The sequence below is a fragment of the Orbicella faveolata genome, unplaced genomic scaffold, assembly GCF_042242905.1.
Source record: "Orbicella faveolata isolate gen_17 unplaced genomic scaffold, um_ofav_v1 contig_15, whole genome shotgun sequence".
Taxonomy (NCBI): domain Eukaryota; kingdom Metazoa; phylum Cnidaria; class Anthozoa; order Scleractinia; family Merulinidae; genus Orbicella; species Orbicella faveolata.
In genome coordinates, this window is record NW_028301542.1 from 8,897,948 (window position 1) to 8,921,015 (window position 23,068).

The following is a 23,068-nucleotide window of genomic DNA, read 5'->3' on the forward strand; positions in this document are numbered from 1 at the left end:
CATGAACTGAATAGACGGTAACAAGCATGTTGACACGTTAGCTTAGTTCATCTGCGCGTACTTTAACTCTTGCACAATTTATCTAACACTTGATTCATGCTTTAGTGTGCATTATCGAGTTATGGTGCACGTGGGAAGTTTGGAGAGCAAGAAAGAAACGTAAGAATGGCTTGAGATGCAGCTAAGAGTAACTCAAGCTTCTGAAGTACTCTCCAAACTTCCCATGCACATCATTAACTCGACGATGCACAGCTAAAAACAAGAATTAATTGTTTTCAGTATACTGCAAGTGGAACTAAATGTCTCCGGCGAGGCGAGGTTAACTTTGCTGAAGATATGACGGTGTGTCATTGGATTATCGAAGACGTTTACGTACATTAAGGCCCAGTTCAGACGTCGTGCTTCTGTCGTGCCGAACTAAATTGCAATTAGGCTTGACTGTAGCACGGCAGGAAAACAACTCTGATTCAGACGTCGTGCCAGAGTCGAACCAAATTCAGGATATACTGATGCCTCGTAACAATTCTCCTCCTAACTCCCCGTGGGAACGCATTCTCGCCAAAATACATTAACATAATTTATGAATTTTGTTTAGCGCGGCAGAAGCACGACGTTTGAATCACTACCGTGCCAGAGTCGTGTAGCACGGCAGAGTTTTCGAACTTAATTGCTTGCCGAACTTAATTCAAAAGTTTGATTCAGACGCCGTGCTTCTGCCGTGCTTTTGTCGAACTTAATTCCTAAATTTAGTTCGGCACGACAAAAGCACGACGTCTGAATTGGGCCTAAGTTGCAAATGAAGACTTTGGTACACAACTCACATTTTCATTATACGAGGGTGTGGGTGTGTTTTAAATGGTAGCTGAGAATTCAATTCTCAAATTTTAAATTTCCACCAAGTTGGTAGAAATTTTGGTTGTCAGTTGAAAACGCATTCTGAGAACTGCTAAACTTAATGATGGCTAAGAAATGGGCTGGAATTTTATTTTTACAAAAACTGCAGAAATTTTGGCGCGATAAGTGGCTGATTTTCATCGTTAAGAAGCGGACAGACACATGAATTTAGAATTTATTCGATAATTGATTGTAAACAAAAAATATATCTATCCCCTCATGAATCCACAGCTACTTTGACAATGTAATGACGAAATTCATGATCAACAACAGGACGGACGCATGGGAAACTAACGTCAATTTGTTATAAACCTATCACTAACCTAATATTGTTTGCTTGTGTTTTCTCCCTCTTTTTTCCTTATATAGGGAAATCGATTCAGAACAGAGTTTTGCTGATTCCGAGTGGCATCATTTATTGTTAGCATGGAATGTTACGAATGGTATTTTACGTTTTTATGTGGACAGCCAAATTGCATTAAACGACCAAATTACTCAACATTCAGAGCCTTTCCCTGGCGGTCATCTCGTTCTGGGTCAGGCACAAGATGCTTTGGGAGCCATTATTGGAAATGAAAGTTTGAAAGCAGATATAATGCATTTCAACATGTGGCAACGTGTGTTTACTGATCAAGAGATAATAGACATACATTTAGACTGCAATGTAAACATAGGAACTTTAGTTCCGTGGCCAGAGATGTTATTATCACTTCATGGTAATGTAACAAGGACCGCATTTGTTAGATGCCACGCTGAAGGTATGACAGTCTTAGTTAATTAATGTACAAACAGATAGAAATTCCTACTTGTAATGTCTACTAGTATAATTCCGAAAATAACGACCCCCGAAAATAGGTAACGTCGAGAAATTGTGGCCGCTAATTAATAAATCCCTGAAATAGCGACCCCACTAAAGTAGCGATACCATCCCTACCCCCGAAAGTAGCCAAACCAAGGTTCAACGGTGAAGTTATTATTCCAATCAATAGTCAAGTGAGAGTTACGTAGGGTAACTTGGTGACCATTTTAAAGCACTCTGCAACAAGGGAAGGTATCGCTTATACCACGAAGCGTTAATTGTGAAATGTCAATTCGTGCTTCATCAGTTAATCTTACGCCGTGTCAGGAAAAGAGGGTCTTTCAGGGGGGTCTCTGGTATGGCTCACGAACGGAAAAAAAAAATAGAGGATCAAGGATCAAGGATATAAAAATTTCGTTTTTCCGAATCACAAAAATTAACAAGTAAGATACTCTTTTTAATAACCTGTTCTTACACTAGAAAGAGTGTTTGAAGAAAGCAAAAATCGTGAAAGGCTAAGTCAAGGCTACATATCGCAAATCGCATACCTAAGTCACTCTCGATAGACGACTCTAACCATTCGGAGAACTCGCGTCTCAAAATATCGTAGAATAATAGAGTTGTGAAATCCCGAATATCGGTTAATAATTATATTCAAGTTCTTCACGGGTCACGGAAAACCTTCAGGTCACGGATCACGAAGAATAATTTCCTAAATTCACTTTTCACGGAAAACAAAATCAGCTAATCACGCATCACGAGAATACCCCTGTACGACAAAGCCCGTAGAATTTCCATCAAATAACAGGAACTGACATACTAAGAGGACATTTTCTTCAAACTGAAATTGAAACTCTGGTATCAGTATAACCCATTCGACCATCCTCGCGCGGTCTGCTCTAGCGTTCGTGGTTTTAACAAAAACCTATGTAAACCGTATATTTATTGGAAGCTTACAGATTATGACCCGGCCTGTTTAAAACGGTAAAAATTTACCGTGTTTCGAAAATGTGAATATGTTTACAAAGCTTCACGAACCCATAAATCAAGGTATACGCCCGCTAAATTTAGGTCGGAGAAAACGATTAACATGGCATCCGTTTCTTCACACATTGACCTCAAAAACCCTGTCTCAGATTTTTGGCACATGCGTTTGTTATTATTTTACAAGAGGATAAAGTTAGAAAAGCGAAAAAAATAGGACTGCCGCGAAAAAAAAAAAGGCGTAACTTTTTAATGAAAAGAATAATCAGAATTCGTAGACACGGGTTTGTCGGCAAACGTTCTGGCAACATTCTCTCCGAATTTCAGCCAATTTGGTCCAGGGGCTGCCGACCTGGAACTCGAAATGCTCGTGCAACTCGCCTATTTTTCACTTTCGAGAAACAGAAAAAAATTTAAAATTCGGCCGCATCTAAGTGTTATGAGATTATCACACCGCAGAGGAATCAACTTTCTGTATAACAATAGGCCAGTGACAGTTAACATGGAACAGGTACAAATATCCCGCGATGGCGCACGGTAAATTATTCACCAGTGAATAAACCTCTTTTTCATGTGTGAAGTCAGAATTCCAAGGTTAGTAAACGTGAAATTATCTTTTGATTTACTCTATCAGTGTTCGAAGTTTTTAACAATATTTTAGCGCGGCTTGCGCTCATTTTGGTTTGCTCGCTGGCTTCATGGTCGCGATCGTTGTCGAGTTCATCCAGCAATTTTTCTTAGTTGTAAACCGACCCTTCGACACTTTCCGCTAATTTAGCGGCCCACTCTTTGTCGAAAGTGTTTTTCGCCTTCTTTGGCCTTCCTTTACCCGCGAAAACGGGCAAGATCGCTTTTTCTTCTTCGAAGACATCCGGCACTGATTATGGCGCGCGAATCTCGTGTCAACTCAGCATGATCTTATGTGACTTCTTGCCTCAATAATTAATTCATTTGACAGAACTTGTCAACTCTCAATTAAGTAATTAATATGCAAAAAAACTTTCTCGCGCAATAACTAGCAGCAGATATAATATTTTTTCGTAGACTTTTTTTATCTTAAAGATTGTCTAAAGATTTATCGAACCGCTTAGAAAAGTAAAATTATGCAAAATGGCAAATTTTCCCCTTACTGGTACCTTAAAAGGAAATTTTCTTCCAATTAAAATTGAAAACTCGACCAGCGCACTGAGACATTGACAGACTAACGCAGCAGTGCGTCAAGAAGCAGAAACAATTTGCTATATATCTGACTAGCTTTCCTGCCGACCACTAACAACATGGTCTTGACAAGTGAAAAGCCCACCCATGTGCCAGCAAAATAAGTTGGAACGAAGCATTTCATTTTAAGAACTGTTTTTTCAAATTTCCGTCTTTAATTTGTTAAGAAGCGGCACCTTCAAGCATTGAGATCAAGAGCACGTTTGAACCCGTGAATTTATTATTCGACGAAACGGTTGTGGTTGTACACCAGTGATCGCAAAATAAACACATTTTTAGTAAGTTGCCTACATTTACTTTAAGAACCGTACGATTAACTGGCGTAAGATAGATCGAGTGTCAATCACTCGAACAGCACAGTTTACACTTTGTCTGTTTTTCCTTTTTGTTTTCTCTCAAACAAAACCTAGCAAAGTACGACTGGCCACTTACAGAACTCCATAACAACAGACTTAAGGAAAGGCTCACATCCCGACAAGGAAGCCATATGGGTTATCCAAATATTTTACACACAAAACTTGGAGTGCTCTCTCGAGAGTATAGATCGACGCTGAGCCTGGGTTCCTACGCAGGAGAATGTGTTGGTAATCTTGAACTTTGTAAAAGCGGTCTCTCGTTAAGCTTTTGGATGAACTATAACGGTAAGAAATGGAACTAAAATTGGCCATTTTTCAGTTGTGTGCTTAGTTACCTGGCCTATGAATGCAAACGAGGCTGGAGTGACCTTCCTTTGATACAGACCGCTATGCTTTTCTCATACCAACTAGTTAGCATAAGAATAACTTGGACTCAACTTGATTAACACAAAAAATACAGTGAGGTCTTTATCAAAACAAGGTCACCTGGAGCCTCGCTGCCATTCAAAGGCCAGGTCACTGAACAGACAACTGTATAATGGTCTATTGTAGTGATTGCTTATTGTAGTGATTGCTGTCTATATATAACACACGGCAATCGGTTTAAATTAAGATTTTGCAAGCTTTATTTAGACTTTCTCTAAAAATAAAACGCAGCAGCAAATGGTTCACTCCTATCCTAGAGGGCGAGATGGAGTCTCCGAATGATGGTCTTCTGCCCAAAGCGGGGGGAGGGGAGATAGTGTCTGTTACATTGTTTGTTAGCTCTCTTTCTTAGGGTCCATATGCACTAGGCTGAGAAACGTTTCGTGTCCCCACTTAAAAACGGGCCAGCAAATTATTTCCCAACCGCAAAATACCAGTCAAATATGATGTTGAATGTCCTCTGTTAAATAATATCCTCTTGCCCCCGTCCCCGAAGATTGCGCGACGAGCCCAAAGAGCGCCTGCGTAGCAGGCTACAAAACGAATCACCTGAAATGCTTCAATTAATTGACAGGTTGACAGATGTATTGTCAGTTTTGACATTTGACATAAATTGAAGTGTGGGTAGGCTTAAAAATGACCATGTACACTTGCAAAATGTATTTCCTGACAGATATTTTTGCTAAATTTTGTAAACAAAAATAATTTACTTGGTGTGGATCGGATCCTATTTTAACTTTAACTTTTCGTAATACACCATTTTTTTATTTATATGAATAAGCGAAGTTTCTTTACTAAATTTCTAAATTACTTTATTAAAATGTTATCTCTGCAGTACCATTTGTTTCTCACATTCTGGGACTGAACAGTAAATACCAGGACATTTTGCGGGCGTGGTTTGAACCTTTCCTGCCAAAAAATGCCCGGTGGCATCTTTGCTACAGAGCTGTCCAACATGGTTTCAGAGCGCAAACATTTCATGAAAAATGTCCCACGCATGGAGCGACGGTCACCCTGGTGAAAGTAAGAAACTTCGTGTTTGGAGGATTTTCCGACCAGAGATGGGGAGGTATGTGTACCTTTTAACACCAGGACAATTGATGGTGGCATGGGGTGGAGGGTGCGGGCTGTCAGTTCATTTGCTTTCAGTCCCAGGAGGTGGCGAGGAATGTAACTGACGGGGAGATGAGAAGGGCTTTTTTGTAATGCCAAATGTGTGATTCTGAATGTTTTGGGGAAGTCATAGTCCTGGGGCCCGTTTCTCGAAGGTCCCGAAAAGTTTTCGCGCCCGGAAAGTCGTAGCAAAATCTCAAACCTTATGATTACAGAGCTGTTTTATTCGCTTGTTCTTAATATGAACAGAGGTACTCTTCATACAAGAAATTTCAGTCGTACACACCTCTCTTTTATTAGATACAGATTAACTAAAAATAACTTTGCGGACCTGAAACACTTTCGGGACTTTCGAGAAACGCGCTACTGGTTTCAGAAGACAAGCTCATTGGCTGTTCCTTCTATGAGCAAACGTACTTTAATTGATTATCGCTCACAGAAATTAAAACAACGACTTATCTAATTGTGTGCAATGTAAAAGTTACAAATTTGGTTGTTGACAAAAACATGTCTGCGAAAGTTTTATTTTGAAATATTTTGTCTCCGAGAGTGATTTTTGTACGATCACCCCACATTTGTCTCAATCCTATTTCGAAAATGTTCTTTATTTTTCGCTACAACTGAATATGACAAAACGCAGACACGTGGAGTTTTTAGCGCTTCGCGTCCGGACACTGAGGAACAAATTGAATTAAGGAGAAACAAAATTCGTTTTTAACTTGTGGCTTTCATAAACATTTATCCGGATGCTTGCACTTAGAGGTCGTGAAAAACTTGACAATTCAGTTTATTTCAAAATTCTTCACATTCTTGGGTTTCACCCACGTGACCAATAGCTTAGCAACGGTTACTAACCGCCATCTTGGTGTCCCTCAGGCGTAAACAAACCGTATCCAAAGAAGAGTTCATGTGAGAAAGAAGGGATGGTGTTGTGCGTCGTTGTTGGTTGTTCGAGCAAAAGTGGAAGTCACAAAGGCTTACGGTTTTTTCGTATACCTAAGATTATTACAAATTAAGGGGAATAGGAGGAACTCACTATAAGGGGGAGAAACGAGTGGATTTCTGCGGTGAGTCGCGGCGACGCTACAAACAAGAGAATGCTAGAGAGTGAACGAGTTTGTAGCAAACACTTCGCTCTGAAACTACCGGAACAGAGCGGCTTTGGTCGATAAATTGGTCAGCAAAAGGATCAATTAAACTTAAAGCTACTGCTTTATTTTTGCACTGGTTGAGTTTGGCATAAAGCTGATCCATTTCCTCTTTCGAAGGCGCCGATGCGCGCTGCATGCGCTGAGGCGCCGGTTGATGCAGTCCCAGAACTAGAAGCTGCTGCATGGTTCGAGGCTTGCGGCTGTTGTAGATCCTCAATTTTCTGGTCGAGCTTTTCTTTGGGCTTGTTAGCCGATGAAAAATCGATGTCCTTAGCCCTCGCATCCGGCACTTCATTGACATATGTCGGCAAAATCCATGAGCATTTTACCTGTGTGCAAGCGAGCTTGCCATGAATTCGTGTAGTTGCCTCTAAATGAAAAAAAAAAAAAAAACACTCGCGATATGTGAGCATGACTCAGCCAGTCCAGCTTTGCATCCCAAGCAATGGGCTGACAAAATAGTCCCATCGTTTTCGGAAATGACCCAAATGTTCACTAAAGGATCATTCATACGCTGTGAATGCCGAACACTTGCTCTCACGACATACTTGCGGGCGATTACTTTGCCTACAACTGAGGTTAGAAATCCCGACACCATGTGATTAAACGCCTCCAGACTCTTGAACGTCTTGAACTGCTTGTTGGTGTAGAAGTTGGTCTCAAGAACAAGGTAACTCAGCAAGGCCGAGACTTCCACAGGAGGCAAGAATTCTGGACTGAACTGCTCGGCTGTTATGCTTTCGGGGTCAACCCCGATGACCGAGATCTTTTGCGAATATCTTTCCTTAACTCGACTCTCTAAGCTTTTGGCATACTCAGAGAGCACTGGGATACCTTTGGATGAATGCCCGGTACTTTTATGTTTTTTTTCTCTCTGGATATTCATGTAGGTGGTGAAATAATAGAGCGATAATAGAGCAGCTTCAATGTAGAAATGGACTATTATTAGCATAAATTTGACACCCGAGGAACACCAACATGGCGGACACTGATGTGAGCAAAGCTTGTGACGTCACGTGAAACCCAAGAATATTTTGATGGCAAGCTCTATAAGGTTTAATTTGAATAGGGGTTTAGGTATGTACTGTTTTTTAAAACCGGGCGTGCTACATCGCTTAGGCACCTCTAAAGGTATTCGGTAACTTAATAGTAAATGTAATGTAAAAATGTAAAATTATTTCAAATTGAACTCTCCTAAACGCTCGCCCAATTTTGAGAGAATTTCCAAGTATCACTCGTAGATTTAATCCTTTAAAACAAGATTGCCTATAGCTGGTTTTCACATGACATCACTAAAGTTCAAACTACAAAACTATTGGTCTTCCTGAGATTTTACTTAAATGATGTATAAGAGCAGCTGAAAACTAATATTCATACAAATCTTCGCTCCGAATGGGTTCTTGGTTTTGTGATACACTACGCTTGGATTTCTAAGCTTTTGCGTGACGCGGCATTTACATGACGGCCTAGAGAGCTGTCGTGATGGTTAAAAAAGTGACTTATTTCGGGGAACTTGGCTATCTGAACAGTTCATGTCTTAGAAAAAGTATTATTTTAATGTTTTAGAGTTTCTCGAGGGATAAATTTACGCTTTTGTAGCTAGCAAAACTCAGTGACAGATGTTTCTGTTGGTTTCCGGCCACCATGTTGGTGCCCATACGGATGGGCACCAGAATGGCGTCTCCATACAAATCTCTGTAAATTTGGATAAAAAATTTCTCCGCATATCTCGCATAAGAAAAATTGCTGTGAACAGAATTTTGGCGAGAGTCTGCATATTTACCTTATTTCATTTCCCAGATTCTGGACTCTATCTATTGACCGGTTTTGATTTTTATTTTGATCTATTTTGAATTGCGTGACACTGAAAACCAGCAATACTTGGGGCAAATTTACAGAACATTGATCGGAACTGAATTTGCCGTTCATTTTAAAATGACAGGAACAACTGTGGATCAACTAGATATGTGGAGCGCAAGATCGTTTTTATTCAGCATTGTCAACCCTGCTGGCATCGGACCTGTTAAACTTAATATAAGACCTGAAAAAACTGACAAGGCCTTAAGACAAGATCCTCAATCAGGTCCTGTATTTGGAGAAAATGATCTTTACATTGGAGACAGTGCAGATCAATCAGCGGTATCATTTAGTGACCTTGGCTATGCCTATGAGCTTCCAGATAACCCTTTTGGGGCTGGTACGTTGGACGCTAGAAAGTTTTTTGCGGGAAGTTACAAGTTCATTGTAGATGATATTGAAGTGTTTCGCTACGTAGGTAAGTTTTCATTGACAATTGTCTATGTTATTACAGGAGATAGCTTTACCGCGTTTAATCCTACTGACAGCCATGCCAGTAGGAGACAAAGGTCTGGAGACTGCATTGAAAATGAATTAATTAATCTTGCCGAATTACATACTAATGTCCCAAAATTACATACAGCAAAACTGCGCCATGCTGCAGATGGGCATACAAAAAAAATTCCTTAATATTTAGTTACCTGACGGGTGGATTACTCCAAAGATTTCCGAAGATTACCTAGGAGCAAACGAAGTTTCCCGAAAGCTTATCCCAATATTTTGGAATGGGACTCGAATACTTGCGAACAGTCAAAACAAGTAACAAATGCACGGCCCCGCAAATGACCCCGGCCCGCGAATGATCCCCGTACCGCAAATGATCCCCAAATTGTGCCGCAAATGATCCCGGGACCGGAACTGATTCCACCGGAAAAAGTTAGAAATGGCGTGGACTCCATGAAAAGTCAATGGATGGATACATATTTTCTTAATTATCCTTGGTGAAGAAAAGACAAGTACCTCAGGCATAAAAGCAGCAATAAAAGACGTTTCTCATACTGCGCAAAATACTAAATTGACATGTGTCGACTGCATAAATTTTTCGTTTAGGAAACGCACTGCAAAAAGAAACATGAATCTTCGAAGATGCCTCTGCCATCTAATTAACCGCTTCGAACTTTTCCCTGTATACTTCTTATACTTGCGTCCTAGATAGCCACGGGCTTCCAAGAAAGTCTCTAAGATTCCTTCGTGCTAGTTACCGTAGTAAAAATGTAGTCAATCCACTTGGGAATTCTCAGTTGTCTCAAAATTTGAGGATATAGTGAACATCCTGTGTTATCATACATCTCAGGCCCGGACCCAATAAAGTCATTCAGGGAAGGATCCAGTTAAACTACAGACTTCACACAGGATTTCGTAACGTTGGATATCATTTTTAAAGGTGTGAAATTTGCATTCAAATCGTTCATACTGCACATTTTCTTGCGTTTCATATAGTAACTGTTGAATCAAAATATTGTATTATTACTGTGAAACTCAGAAAACCGTGAATACCAGAAGTATTCATGGATAATTATTGTGTAGCAAGGAAAAAGCCAATTAAGCGTGAGAAAATTACACCGCAAACACCAGCGGTAATAGGCCACGTTCGATATATCAATGTTCTAACGTGGCTCCGAGGGAGTTTCAGGACAAACTTCTATGTTTGGTGGTGTTTTCTTTGTATCCAAGTCTCTTTTGGTAATTGAAAGACAAAGGAAACTTAAAAAAATTGCAATTTTGATCCGAAAGCCTTGGATCGATGCTAGAATATTGATATATCACACGTGGCCTATTGGTTGTGGCTTTGCGGGAGGTTTTCTCGCGTGTCCTGAACTTTGTAGTGATTGGTTCAGTACCAAATTAACCTTTTGGAATCAAATCCAAATGCTCACGGTTTTCTGAGTTTCACAGTCATAAAAAAAAGAGATTGCATAAATTTAAAATCCACTGTCCAAATTTCCGAGTCCTCACATTTCCAAATTTTATGGCGAGGCGACCATTTCCGGTCCGAGATCATTTATGGTACAATCTGGGGATCATTTCCGGTCCTGGGATCATTTGCGGGGCCGCAAACCAACCGTATTCAGTTCAGTTTGTCGCATCCAAGGAAAAAAGAAAAGATTCCGAAAACAACAACTATAGTCACTCATGTATTTATAGTTTTGCAAAAGAATTTATATAAATAAATAAAAGGTCAGAAAAAAAGTACATTTGAGTGTGGAGACTGAGGTAACCTGAGGTTACCTGAACGATTTCTGGTCAGTCTCCAGTTGTTGTAATGTTTCGATAGATATTTAAGAGAATACGGAACTCTGCCGAGCTCCTTACGGGAGTGGAACAGGTGACTTTGCGGCGTACAGCGGTCGGATACATTAAACCCTGAGATATAAAAGACTAGCTAATGAGAGGCTGAGTTATTACCTTACTTAGACAGGATATTACTAGGATAAAGCATAAAGACGCATGTGTCGTCATAATTTCTATTATCCCTGCGCATTTAATTTGCCGGTACAATTCTCAAAAAACAAGTGTAAAACGTATGCTAGTTTTGGGATGGTGTGCCACAGATCATTTTTGGACTTCATTGGATTCACAACATAGCTAATATGGCTGGTAAAAGACTGGCTGTCCAAGTAACTGATTACTTTAGACATAAGTTATGTGGACACTACTTAACTCGTTCTTTATCAAATGTTTAGTTAACGTTTACCTTGTGACGCCGGGACACACGTTGTATTCTGCAAGTGATACGTTCTCCAACACCGACTATGCACCTTATCGTGCTCGCCCATCCAGCCCTGTTCCATGGTGTTCCAATTCTGATAGTTCTGGCAATTGGCTAACTATTGATTTTGGAACGTCTCAGAGTGTCAATAAGATAAAACTGGAGAAGAATAGCAATGATGCGGGTTACGTTTTAACCTATACAGTCAAATACAGGAACGATGGAGCAGAATCATGGACAGATTATAACAACAGCCAGGTAATGGATTTAGTATTTGTTCGGTAACATAAGCTTCTTTTGACGTTCAATGGTGCATTACAATGTCATAACTGAGGAGATTCTGCTTGGCTGAATATATTTTTGAACGCTATTTATTTGTTCCACAAATAAATCATTGGTTTAATTACGGTGACCCTCAGCACAAAATCAGACAACAATGAATCCTAAAAATCAAATTAATTTACAATATAAGATTTCGCTTTGATGAACCACACGATGTTTTTGAAGTTGACGAGGACGCAGCCGTAGCATACGGGCGCAAATTTTTTGAGTTCTCTTTCGACCTAACACGGAAAAAATTTGCGTAATAACGGCAAACATAAGATAAGGTATCCAATTCTTAGTCAAGCTCGTGATTTTTTGTTTTTACTTTGTAATTTGAACTGTTACCGGCCGATCATAGCTCGTTCATTTTCGTAAACACTTCGTAACAGCGAACAAAATTTCATAGGTTTATGTATTCATTTTAACAGGTGCTTGACGGACAAAATCTTGCAGTGGTCAACATTTCTTCGGTGAGGTTTATTCGATTTTATCCCAAAACCTGGCACAACGAGATGTGTATGCGTGTTCAAGTCTACAAGGAAGTCGGCAGTGTTCTAACAGGTACGTTCCGTTTTTTAGGTTGTACACGTCTACATTAGGGGGGTGGAGGTCCTGCAAAGGGATATACCCATCACTACAAGACTAAAGGGGAAAAGAGGTTTTCTTTAAGGGTCAAATTATGAAGACTTTCATTTCCATTCCATGGCTACCTGTGTTCCAAACAGGAGAAGCGTCCTCATTTCAATTTGCATCACCTGAGGCTAATGCATTGTTTCGTGATAAATTTGTGCCCTCAGGCACTTTTTCAGTGGCTTTATCAACAAGTCTGTATTTCTTTAGACCTTGGAATCGACAATTCCTCAGTTATTCCAAATAGCAGCTTCACGGCGTCGTCTTGGAAATGTATGAGCACTCCTTCCTTAGCGTACCACAACGCAATTCGAAAATGCTATGCAGCTTGGTGTGGAACGGGGGCGTCCACCTGGCTTCAAATTGATATGAAGAAAAACAAACTGCTGACACTTATCTTGACTAGAGGGCCAGCTCAAGGTAATCCGGTCACTTCCTTTTACTTGGCATATAGCTTCGATGGAACAACATGGCAAGATTACGCCCCAGGGGGAGAGAGACAGGTAAGCTTCCTTTGTATTTCCTTTGCTTATAATTATTTACCTTCTCATTTGCTGCCTCACGATCGAGAACGCACCCACGCCGAACTATTGTAAACGTAACCAGTGGCGGATATAGAGGGGGGGGGGGGGGAAGCCCCCCTTATTTTGTGTAAAAAAAAAAAAGGTCGCAGAAGGAAGAAAAGACAAAAAAATCGCCCCCACTCTCCCTCCACCCCCCCTCCCCCCCCCCCCGTTAGCTCAAGGTCTGGATCCGCCACTGGTAACCGCAAGCTATTCAGAATAACGCAATCTCGACTCTCGGAGGGAAATAAAATAAAAAAAAAATAGAGCAGGAAAATGCAATAATCCAGATCAGGAGCCATAATCGGGTACGGAGACCGTAAGTCTTGGGATCCGCGTGCACCTATGATATGGGACAATTTTTCTATTTTTAGAACAAATTGCGCCATCCTGACGTCATATATCCGCGCGGATCCACGCACATGTCGGGGGTTCTCGTGTGGATGTTGTCACGTTGCATGATCAAATGGTGAGAGTTGAGAGATTCTCTTGCGTATTTTTCACAGCGATGGCAGGGAATAAGGCAGGGAATACGAACCAGGGCGCTTATATGCAGTTTTATGCTCTGAGCCAACGGAAAAGGTGGGTTTTTCAGGGTCGAAAACAAGACTTCAATCTCGCGCTGGGAATGAATAATAAGATCTGCTCGCGCTAGTTGTAAGCTTACGCGTATGTTTTTGTGTTTGTTCTGACTTAAGAATATAGCAAGAAAACTCTCTACTCTGGTATCGAGTTGATTTGTGAGTTTCTCGGACAATGGTTAATCATAACCAAAACCTGTTTTGATGGTTTCTTATTGTTTCTGCTTGTTTGGTGAGTTTGCAAAAGTTTTTGAAAGGAAAGTCTGACGCGTACAATTAGCTCATTTGCATAGTGCGGCTCGTGCACTTTCAAGTCCGAGTCGTTGTTTTCAATTGTCAACAAATCTTGACAACGATTTCTATCGTTATCTTTTCTGCTGAGATGCTGCAACAAATTTCACGAACGCAAAAAAGGCTACAAACATCATGTGTGTTTCTTCAACATAAGCATAGTGAAGTTTTACACTGCGAAAATGGAAATAGACAAGGAGTTTGATAACTCGATCAACAAAATCGAAATGGTTATTCGAAGTTGATTAAAGAAAGCGTCATCGTAACTTTGCTGATCATTTCTGCTTTATTCGCATATTTTCAGCTTAGCTTTTAATATGTTCTCAAACATTTATCAAGCTTAAACATATTTGAAAACTATAGAGTTATTGTTTGAGTTCGATGTACGCTTTCACACGAAAGTGCGGCGGAAGTACAATTTGTCATGTTTACTGACTGTACAAAACACGCATCGGCGGGCGCTCTCATTCATCGACAACAGAGCATTTACTGGATTTTTACACGAATAAAACTGAGCAGTATCTACGGACGTAAAGTTATTGGGCCTTAATGAAACATCAAGCGTTGCTTACAATTCAGGCGAAACTCAAACTAGCAATTATTTTGTTTAACTTTTCGGTCGCGATAGACTGGCAAATTCCTCGGAAGCGTGTGGCAAGAGGAGCTAGGAAACTATGAGGTCCTGAAGCTCTGCTATATCTAAATATATCGAGCTAGTTTTTTATTGTGTAATGGAAAAGCTGTTAATCTTTAACATATGTGAAATTTAAAGTGGAGTAATGTACAGCTCATGTAAAAGAAGCATCCGTCAGAACACAACTTGGTCAGCGATATATATCTAAGCTTAAAGCGGAACATACCCAAATTCGACACTGTCTTACTTCACTCAAACTGGAGCAGCTTACGACGAAAATACTTAAGCAAAATTCCAACAGACGTAAACGCGTTGAGTTGTGGGCCAAAAACAGAAAAAATTTCGGGAATTTCGGACGCCATTTTCCCACGCGCGACATCCGCAAAAATCCTCGCAGCATGTACGCGCGTGTGCCGCAGGCGATGGCGCAATTTGTTCTAAAAATAGAATTATTGTCCCATATCATGGGGACAACCCCAATACTAGAAATGGCGCGCGCTTACGGTCTCCGTCCCCGATTATAGCTTCTGTCCAGATGAAACAATGAGACTCATGAGGGGAGAAAACTCTCAGAAGAAGCCGCTTTATCAGTCAGCAACCATCCCCTTGTACTACATGTACTCATACGCCTTAAATTTTGCAAAAGTTTTGTAGGAACCACAAAATTGTTTGATAGATGATAAAGATGTGGCTGCCATATCGGTGGGAAAATTTTATGTCCGCAACATGTAATTTTATCATGTGCAAAAAAATTCAGTAATAGTATGCGCGCTTCCCATTCGACCAACAATTCTGCAGGTTTGCATTTCCGGAAAATGTCACGGGCGAATGAAACAGCACTTACGACAACTTCGCGAGCTATACCGAAATTTCCGAAAATTTATTACAGCGCGGGAATTAACTTTCCATTTGATTTTCATACCGGAAAGTCCAAATTTTCGGTTGAATGGTTCTCATTTCGGAAATTTTGACAATTTCAGATTGTTTGGAATTGCCAGGGAGCTTTCTAAACAAGCCATTTGCCACTCTTTCGAAAGTCCCGGAATTTTTGGTTGAATGGAAAGCGAACATATTGAGTGTTTCCTATTTCATTCATTGCAGAAACTGTACGGAGACTGGACCAATCAACAATGGACAAAACATGCCTTCCTCCCACCTCTGGAAACTCGGTTTCTTCGAATTTTACCACATGATTGTATCTCCCCTTGTTGTATGAACGTAAGACTGTACAATCTTAGAGGAGGTAGGTCAGAAAGTTATTACATTGCTGCGCTGTTTCAAGTTGACAAAGTGTTCGATGAATTTATGACAACTTTTTCATATCCTTTTGACCGGTTTTAAATTGCAAAAATACATTCCTTAGTTGTTACATTTTCGATAAGCTTCTAGGGAACTAGTGAAAAAACTAACAAGAAAACCAGCTTCTAAAATTTCGCACTAATGCGTCACACCATAAATGATCAAGCAGGTTCGAAACGATTTCCTACGGTTCACATTACCTGTGAAATAATTAAATTTGTGTGCAAGTTATTGATATTTCTGTCAACTTTTATGGAAGGTGTTTTTGTTAGGCTTTTTGTTTCAAGGTAGCCTGCGAACGCAGACGTATTTCCGGCTGTCACTTGGTTCCGCCGAAAAATAACGTCTGCGAACCCGAACCAGAAAACGATTTCTGTGACGTAGGAATTCTAAGCCAATCACAGTTTAGCTCAAATAACCCCAGAACTACCGCGCGAGATGTTCGCTGTGAGGAGCACTTGAGTTTCATTCTATCATGGAATCTGATTGGCCAAGGAGGAACAAAAGTCATTACGTCGCAGAAATCGTTTCCTGGCTCGCGTTCGCAGACGTTATTTTTCGGCGGAACCAAGTGACAGCCGGAAATACGTCTGCGTTCGCAGGCTAGTTTCAAGGTTGTTTAGGACAGCTTTTTGACCTTTCTTGTTGCCCTGGCAATTAAAGGCTTCTATGAAAAAATACTTTTAAGGTCATTTTTTCTCAAATACTCTACAAAACCTATTTGGTTAATAATCATTTTCTTTTTCATTTTTAAAGCTTGCAATATTAGTAAGAAAGAAGAAAGCCCTCAGAATTGATTTAAAAATGTGAAATGCGTTTATACCTTGTCCCAACCCTTCCTCCGACATGAACTTACACTCCAAAGTTTTCATAAAACCTTCTTTTTTTTGAGGGCAAACCGACTACATAATAGCATCAGGCGGTGAGCAATCAAACAGTGAGGGCTTTGCCATGTATCACACGTATAACATCCCACAGAACACATCTTCATATCACCTAACGTTTGTAACAGAATCAAGGCGTTGGTCTATGCTACTTCCTGCTGTTCCTCTTCGTTGGTTGCACGTGACCATCACGTGGAGCGCGATCTGGGGACTAAAGTATTACGAGGATGGGAGACTCGTCAAAGAGGAAGTGAACTTTAAGCTGACCGGAAGTAGTCATACGTTTGATAAAATAACGATTGGCAGATCTCCTTCTATCGATTCCGTAGATTACGCTCCGTCCACTTTTCAAATGTCCGACCTCGTGTTTTGGTATGCTTTTTTGTCAGAAGCAGATGTGATGGAAGGGTTCAGCCTATCAGGTACTGAAATATAGCTTACAATAAACAGTGAGTTTTGTTTCCCAATGATCCCCAAACAAAACTCGCTGTTTCCCGTGGGACCAGTCATTTATTTTGTTGCTATACTTCCAACTCAAAACTAGAACAAACTACGAAAAACTTTTGTCCTTGACGTCGGCTGGCACAACAAATTTGCCGCGGTTTCAAGATGCACGACCTGATCAGGTATGAGTCGAAAGTTCAAGTTGTTGATTCCCTAGGGATTGTGTGAGTTTTAACCCATGACATGTGACACGTTCTCCTCCAATCGGAAAACGTATTTGAGTCGGGAGGTATAACAACGAGTTTTTAATTCTGCTGAGAAATTTAAATGATTTTATTTCTGCTGGTGTCATCTCGATCTATATACAACAAATTTTTGTTAATATAATTTATATTACAGCGCTTTTCAGTAACACGCGAATTCTGAAGTTCAAAACCTAACTAACGACTGCGTTTTCGTGGGCGTCTCGACAGCATTCAATGAACAAACAAAAACAAAAACAAACAAAATGAATCGAGACCCGCTAATAATACGTCCAATACCACACCACAAAATACAGAATGAGTAAAAATGGATACAAGTTTTATTTTGGAATCTGACTTCTTTTGTTTTGCTTTCAGTTGTCAAATATTTCCTCAGCAATAACCACTTTACTATTAAACATCCGCTTTTATTTGTAGCTTCATTTATTTGCCTGGTGACTGAGCAAAACAGAGTCAAAGCAAAACTTGTATCCCGTCTATATGTTGCGGACATTTTTGTTTCGAACACTGTTTTCAAACAATTTGGTTACAAAAAGATCAAAAATATGAGTTTCGTTCTGATTTTCTTAGTTTCATATCAGTATCCATGATGACCATTCAAATTTCAGGTTATGCGTATTTTTCCCATTGTAGACGCAAACAGAATCTGGTCATATGACCAGTCGATGATGGATTTTGCTTGGCAGTCAAAGACACACTGCGCTAATACTAATGACACAGGACCTTGTTCTGGAGGTAACTCAAATGAAATGATTAGAATGTCGATTCTCATTACGCTCTGCCATATATTTCTTTTACTGATGGTTTTGAGTTTCTGGTGTTAGACCATTTATTTTTTTCGATGCCGGGATGATACTGAAATTTATTTTGGGTTTGCTATTTTAACATCCACTTAACAGGAAATTATAAGAAAAGTTAAAGGTCAGTGAATATCACTTTAGCCGACGTTTCGATCGAACGTTCGGCCTGTCTAGGGCAAATTAGTGGAGTCTGAGTTACAGGGTGGGTATTTTAGTGTGTTTGGTATAGGTGTTGTGATAAATGCATTGAGACGGTAGCTAAGTAGAAATTCCTTGAAATACTTATAATAACATAATCCACCGGATACGTAAACGAGTACCTACTAAAGTAAAGCTATCTCGGTACAAAACATAGCACAGTTGTGACTAAAGTTTAACAAAATGTGTAGTCTCTCAGTAGCTCTCCGTGGCTCTCCGTAGTAATGGGTTCGAATCGTGATACTATAAACACTACTCTTTCTGAAATAATTTTCAGAGACGGAGAGATTTATGTACATCGAATCCTCATTCCCACGCGTAAAAGGCGATAAGGCTCGTCTCGAAAGTCGTCTAACAGTTACCACTAGAAACTGCCTCACATTCTGGTACCACATGCATGGAGAAACTACAGGAAGGCTTAATGTGTATTTACGTAGTCATAGCAACGACGCAGAAACACTCATCTGGAGACTCGCTGGTTCCTATGGCAACGTCTGGAAGAAAGGAGAGATACCTATAAGGGAAATATATGCGTATCAGGTAAAATATATAGTATGTTGCGTGTTTAAGGTTTCAATATATTAGTTCGGCGTTTTTTAATATCTTAGGTGGTTTGATATATGGTACGTCTTCGTTTCGTCCAAGCAAACCTCAGGGCAGTGCCAAACATGGCTACTCTGTCGATAAAGTTCAGAATCTCGTACAAAATGACGGATTGTACTGGGTTCTGCCCAAGTTAAAACGAGGTTCATTTTACATTATCCGTTATATTTTTGATATTTAGGTTATAATTGAAGGAGTGGTTGGTGGTTACCATGGAGACATTGCAATCAGGGATGTTGTTCTAGACGTGAATGATAGTTGCTCCTTTACGCCAAAGAAGGCTCTAGTTCTTCCAGCTGGTACGTGTTTGTAATTTTGATTTGTTTCGGCTCGTCGAAAATGAATTTTGACTTATTTGAACTGGGATTACTCAGTAGAGTACCTGCATGCCATAGGATTCCAGAAAAAAGGCTGTTTCGGTGGGCTTAATGGCTCGGGAGGGAGGTTGTAATTATTGGAAGACATTTTGTGTTTAAAAAGTGCATAATCGCGATAGTGCTAGTATTTATATGGCCATGCAAATAAAACATTTCGTTGTTACTGAACTGATTCATGGCGTGAGAGAATGATTCACCGTTTAAAACCAATTTTCCATTTACTGTTAGACTGCAACGGACACACAGCTAATTGCAACGCAGCTAGCTCGCGGCGTTTCAAAAGATTTCCAGTTTTGTAATTGAAAAAGATAGAACAGATGTCATTGTTTAAAGCAATGTTTATATTTGTGTTTGTATTCAATTCAAGCTTCCGGATGTCGAGATTCTCTCGGAATGGCCAGCGGTGCAATACCAGACGAACGAATTAGTGCCTCTTCGCAAGCGTCTCCGAATAACCAACACGCGGCCAGTCTGGGCAGACTACACCTTGTACCAAGTGGAAGCAAGAGAGGAAGTTGGGCAGCTGGGACAAACGATGCCAATCAATGGCTGCAAGTTGATTTAGGCAGTATATACACCAGAGTAACGGGCGTAGCCACACAAGGCAGGAATGATTACCCACAGAGTGTAACTAGATACAAGCTGCAGTATGGTAATGATGGAACAAGCTTTCAATACTACAGGCAGAGAGGACAACATAGAGATAAGGTAGAATGGTTTTAAGCTGACTAGCAACAGTTACCGGCAATTAACCGCCCGCCCGATATCAACAGTGTTGTGTACTTTAACGGATCAATACAGGCCATTACAAGCCATCGGCGAGCTTGTGACTTCTTCAAATCATTATGTTAATATTCAATTACCAAAATTTATTATATCTTGCTTTGTTCTACTTTCAAATCAAACCAATGTAATTTGATTGCTTTTGCAACGCTGTATGTATTTATGGTCATGCAAATAAAGCTAGTTGTTGCTGTTAATACCACCACTCTAACAAATGACGGTCTGATCTGTTACATTAAATTTTCGTAAAAAAAATTGAGATGGCTCCGAACCCGCTGAATTTTAACATACTTGTATCACAATTCGATGATAAAAATTAAATTGTAAGCCTCATGTTGAAATCGTTGGGCTGTCACGTTTGATCGTGTATGTAGTCGCCATTTTCGATTATTTTGTGTACTGCCCATAGCTATCTCTCCTCTCACCAGATTTCTGTCGTCAAATAGTCCAACAACAACAACAACAACATTTATTTACACCAAAAAAGGAAAGAAGAATACAATAATTTGAAGCTTATAAGATGGTAATCTTTTAGCTGTCTATAGCAACTATAAGGCTGAGAAAAATTAGATATAAGGCTAGAAAGGCTCTTAAAAGTGTCAAATATTCTCTGGTAATCTAAACATTTCGCGCTTAGTCCTTCTTCTGTAGGTGGAATGATTGAGCCACGCCATACAAAAAACTGTACGCGTACGCACGCACGGAAAGCGCGCGTATGAAGTACAAAGTAAACAAATAGGCAAACCATTGTTTTAGCGCGCGTGTGTGTAATACGTGCTAGAGCCACAGCCACAAGAAGTTAATGTTGAGTCCGTTCGGTCGAAGCGTGCCCAGCTTGAAGATTAATTTCATTTCATGCTGCTTGCGGATGATTTTACTGCCAGAGCACTGTTTCAAGCCACAGACCATGATGTCATCCAGAGAGTGGGGGGTGGAGTTGAAATGTTCAGCTACGGGAAACCTGCGCGATCGGTTTCTTTTAAAAAAAATTAGGCGGCTATCTTTAGGATACAATTAATAAAAGTTAAGGTCATGTGTGTTACAAATGTGTCCAAGATGGTGACTACACGATCGGCGGTGGTGTAAGGAGTTGACAGGATAGCTTAAGTTTAGTTTGTAAAATGATGTAGATTTTAATTGGTTTGTGACAACAACCTTTGATCACACACTTGGTTTTGTGCGCATATAGAAGTGTTTAAAGTTTAGTTTTTTTCCCTTTGTGAAAATAACCTCATTTAAATCATGCATCAAGCCAAGCCCGCATCGCCAACATTATGAGTTAACTTCATAGTCACTTCAACATCAAGAGACAGGCCGTAAGAAACAATCATTCTTTAAGGTGATTCCTTAGTATCGCATTGCGCATCTCTACTGCGCACGATTTTCGTGTCATTAGCGCGTGCGTGTACAAAACGTAAGAGATTTCCCTCAAACTAAGCTCGATAGCGAAATAAATGCTCCTTTTCTCTTAAACGAGCACGGTGACCCCCACTTTTTATTTCATAATTTCAATAAAAACAATATCCTCAATAACTGAGAAAAAAATAGCAGAAATCTATGGCTACTTTTTTGGCAAATGAAATAAACGCTACCGGAGGGAGACATAATGGGCCCAACAGCGCATGTCCAAATTATGTTTCCTTTATAGGATAAAAAAATGCGGGGCATTTGAAGACAATTTTTCTGGGACATAGATGAATAACGTGAATAAATCATCAAAGAAAGTCAAACACTTTGTGATATTACACGCTACGTTGAAAAATAATCGAGCTTATTTGCTGCGCACAGAAATTACCAAAAGTCGCCTAAATAACCGTATTTGTCAGCATTGTAGCTTGAAAACAAGTACGGTGACCCCCCCCCCCCTTTTACTACGTTTTTAATATCTCCTTGTCCTGCAACAACAGCATACCAAGTTTCATCGGAAATCTATGGTGGGCTCTTTTACTAGGGAATCACCTTAAGTTTAATTGAGAGTGTCAACCACAACCGTTACAGGATACAAACCGGTTTTGAAATCGGTGCTTAATACTAAAGATACTGTAAATTATTGTAGATCAGCTCTCAGCTGACTTAAACAAAAGCTTTTCTCTTCCCAAAAGAAGTGTCCTTCTCTATTTAGGCTGGGTGAAGTTATTCTATGTACAAGACGTGTCCCACCTTACTCCAGTCTCATTTAGTATTTTGATATTATTGAGGTTTAAATGTGGTGAATTCGTAATAACTATTTCAATTTACTCTTATAGGAGTTTACTGGAAACAAAGACCAGAATACTGTGGTGTCACACGACCTAAGTCCACCAATCATAACACGTTACGTCCGTTTCCGACCAGTAGCATGGGATGGTTGGATTTCAATGAGAGTAGAGCTCTATGGCTGTCAAGGTACTACAAGAAGTTTCATTTCGACGATTTTCACTTTTAGCGGTGGAATTACCTTCCAGTGAATGGGAAAATATACACATGAAATGTCAAACATTTCTTTAACAAGTTTTTTTAAAACTGAAAATTGTAGTAAATTTAAACCAAAACCAACTGCGAACGTGGTTTCTGTAGGAAATAAAATACAGTCAGACTACCTTTAAGCGACCACCTATTAAGTGGCCACGCAAGTTCTCTATTTCCCTAGCCCTTTTAAGCGGCCACCCAAAATTTAACAAACGTTGTTTGGCTTTCTTTTGGAAAATGCGATGACAGAAATAGGATTGGTAGACCGTTAAAAACATACATTCAAACACACGTTTATTTTGACTGTCTTAACGCCATTCTATGTTCACTAAGCAATTGACCCGATCTAAAAACTATTCAAAATACACGAACCCCTATTAGGCGACCACCTCCCATTCCGCTCATAGGTGTTCGACTGTATTATATTAAGTTCTGCGC

The 23,068-nt window shown here is 40.0% G+C and overlaps 3 protein-coding genes and 1 pseudogene across 3 annotated transcripts; 3 read left to right on the top strand and 1 right to left on the bottom strand.

Moving 5' to 3' along the window:
• The first annotated feature begins 121 nt into the window (after positions 1-121).
• LOC149113432 (uncharacterized) lies at positions 122-6,031 on the top strand. The gene is made up of 4 exons (XM_089288516.1): positions 122-159; positions 1,264-1,652; positions 4,306-4,536; positions 5,513-6,031. Exons 1-4 carry the CDS (start codon positions 122-124, stop codon positions 5,761-5,763), a joined length of 909 nt encoding a protein of 302 aa, XP_089144642.1. The 3' UTR covers positions 5,764-6,031.
• A 952-nt stretch (positions 6,032-6,983) lies between these two features.
• On the bottom strand, positions 6,984-7,939 carry LOC149113433 (uncharacterized; annotated as a pseudogene).
• An 8,721-nt stretch (positions 7,940-16,660) lies between these two features.
• On the top strand, positions 16,661-19,558 carry LOC149113434 (MAM domain-containing glycosylphosphatidylinositol anchor protein 1-like). The gene is made up of 4 exons (XM_089288319.1): positions 16,661-17,136; positions 18,055-18,156; positions 18,697-18,959; positions 19,204-19,558. The coding sequence occupies exons 1-4, from the start codon at positions 16,782-16,784 to the stop codon at positions 19,333-19,335; spliced, it is 852 nt and encodes a 283-aa protein (XP_089144445.1). The 5' UTR covers positions 16,661-16,781; the 3' UTR covers positions 19,336-19,558.
• Positions 19,559-19,774: 216 nt separating this feature from the next.
• On the top strand, positions 19,775-22,701 carry LOC149113435 (EGF-like repeat and discoidin I-like domain-containing protein 3). The gene is made up of 2 exons (XM_089288320.1): positions 19,775-20,107; positions 22,429-22,701. The coding sequence occupies exons 1-2, from the start codon at positions 19,793-19,795 to the stop codon at positions 22,627-22,629; spliced, it is 516 nt and encodes a 171-aa protein (XP_089144446.1). The 5' UTR covers positions 19,775-19,792; the 3' UTR covers positions 22,630-22,701.
• Positions 22,702-23,068: the final 367 nt, after the last annotated feature.

What these genes read in the sequence shown, in the direction of transcription:
- LOC149113432 (XM_089288516.1), top strand. Translation starts at nt 122, where the DNA reads ATGGTGCACGTGGGAAGTTTGGAGAGCAAGAAAGAAAC. An exon ending in TGTTAGATGCCACGCTGAAG is followed by an intron (nt 1,653 to 4,305) that starts GTATGACAGTCT and finishes AACAAAACCTAG; the next exon opens with CAAAGTACGACTGGCCACTT. An exon ending in CTTTTGGATGAACTATAACG is followed by an intron (nt 4,537 to 5,512) that starts GTAAGAAATGGA and finishes TTATCTCTGCAG; the next exon opens with TACCATTTGTTTCTCACATT.
- LOC149113434 (XM_089288319.1), top strand. Translation starts at nt 16,782, where the DNA reads ATGTATCACACGTATAACATCCCACAGAACACATCTTCATATCACCTA. An exon ending in GGAAGGGTTCAGCCTATCAG is followed by an intron (nt 17,137 to 18,054) that starts GTACTGAAATAT and finishes TTCCCATTGTAG; the next exon opens with ACGCAAACAGAATCTGGTCA. An exon ending in CACAGGACCTTGTTCTGGAG is followed by an intron (nt 18,157 to 18,696) that starts GTAACTCAAATG and finishes AATAATTTTCAG; the next exon opens with AGACGGAGAGATTTATGTAC.
- LOC149113435 (XM_089288320.1), top strand. Translation starts at nt 19,793, where the DNA reads ATGGCCAGCGGTGCAATACCAGACGAACGAATTAGTGCCTCTTCGCAA. An exon ending in GAGGACAACATAGAGATAAG is followed by an intron (nt 20,108 to 22,428) that starts GTAGAATGGTTT and finishes TTACTCTTATAG; the next exon opens with GAGTTTACTGGAAACAAAGA.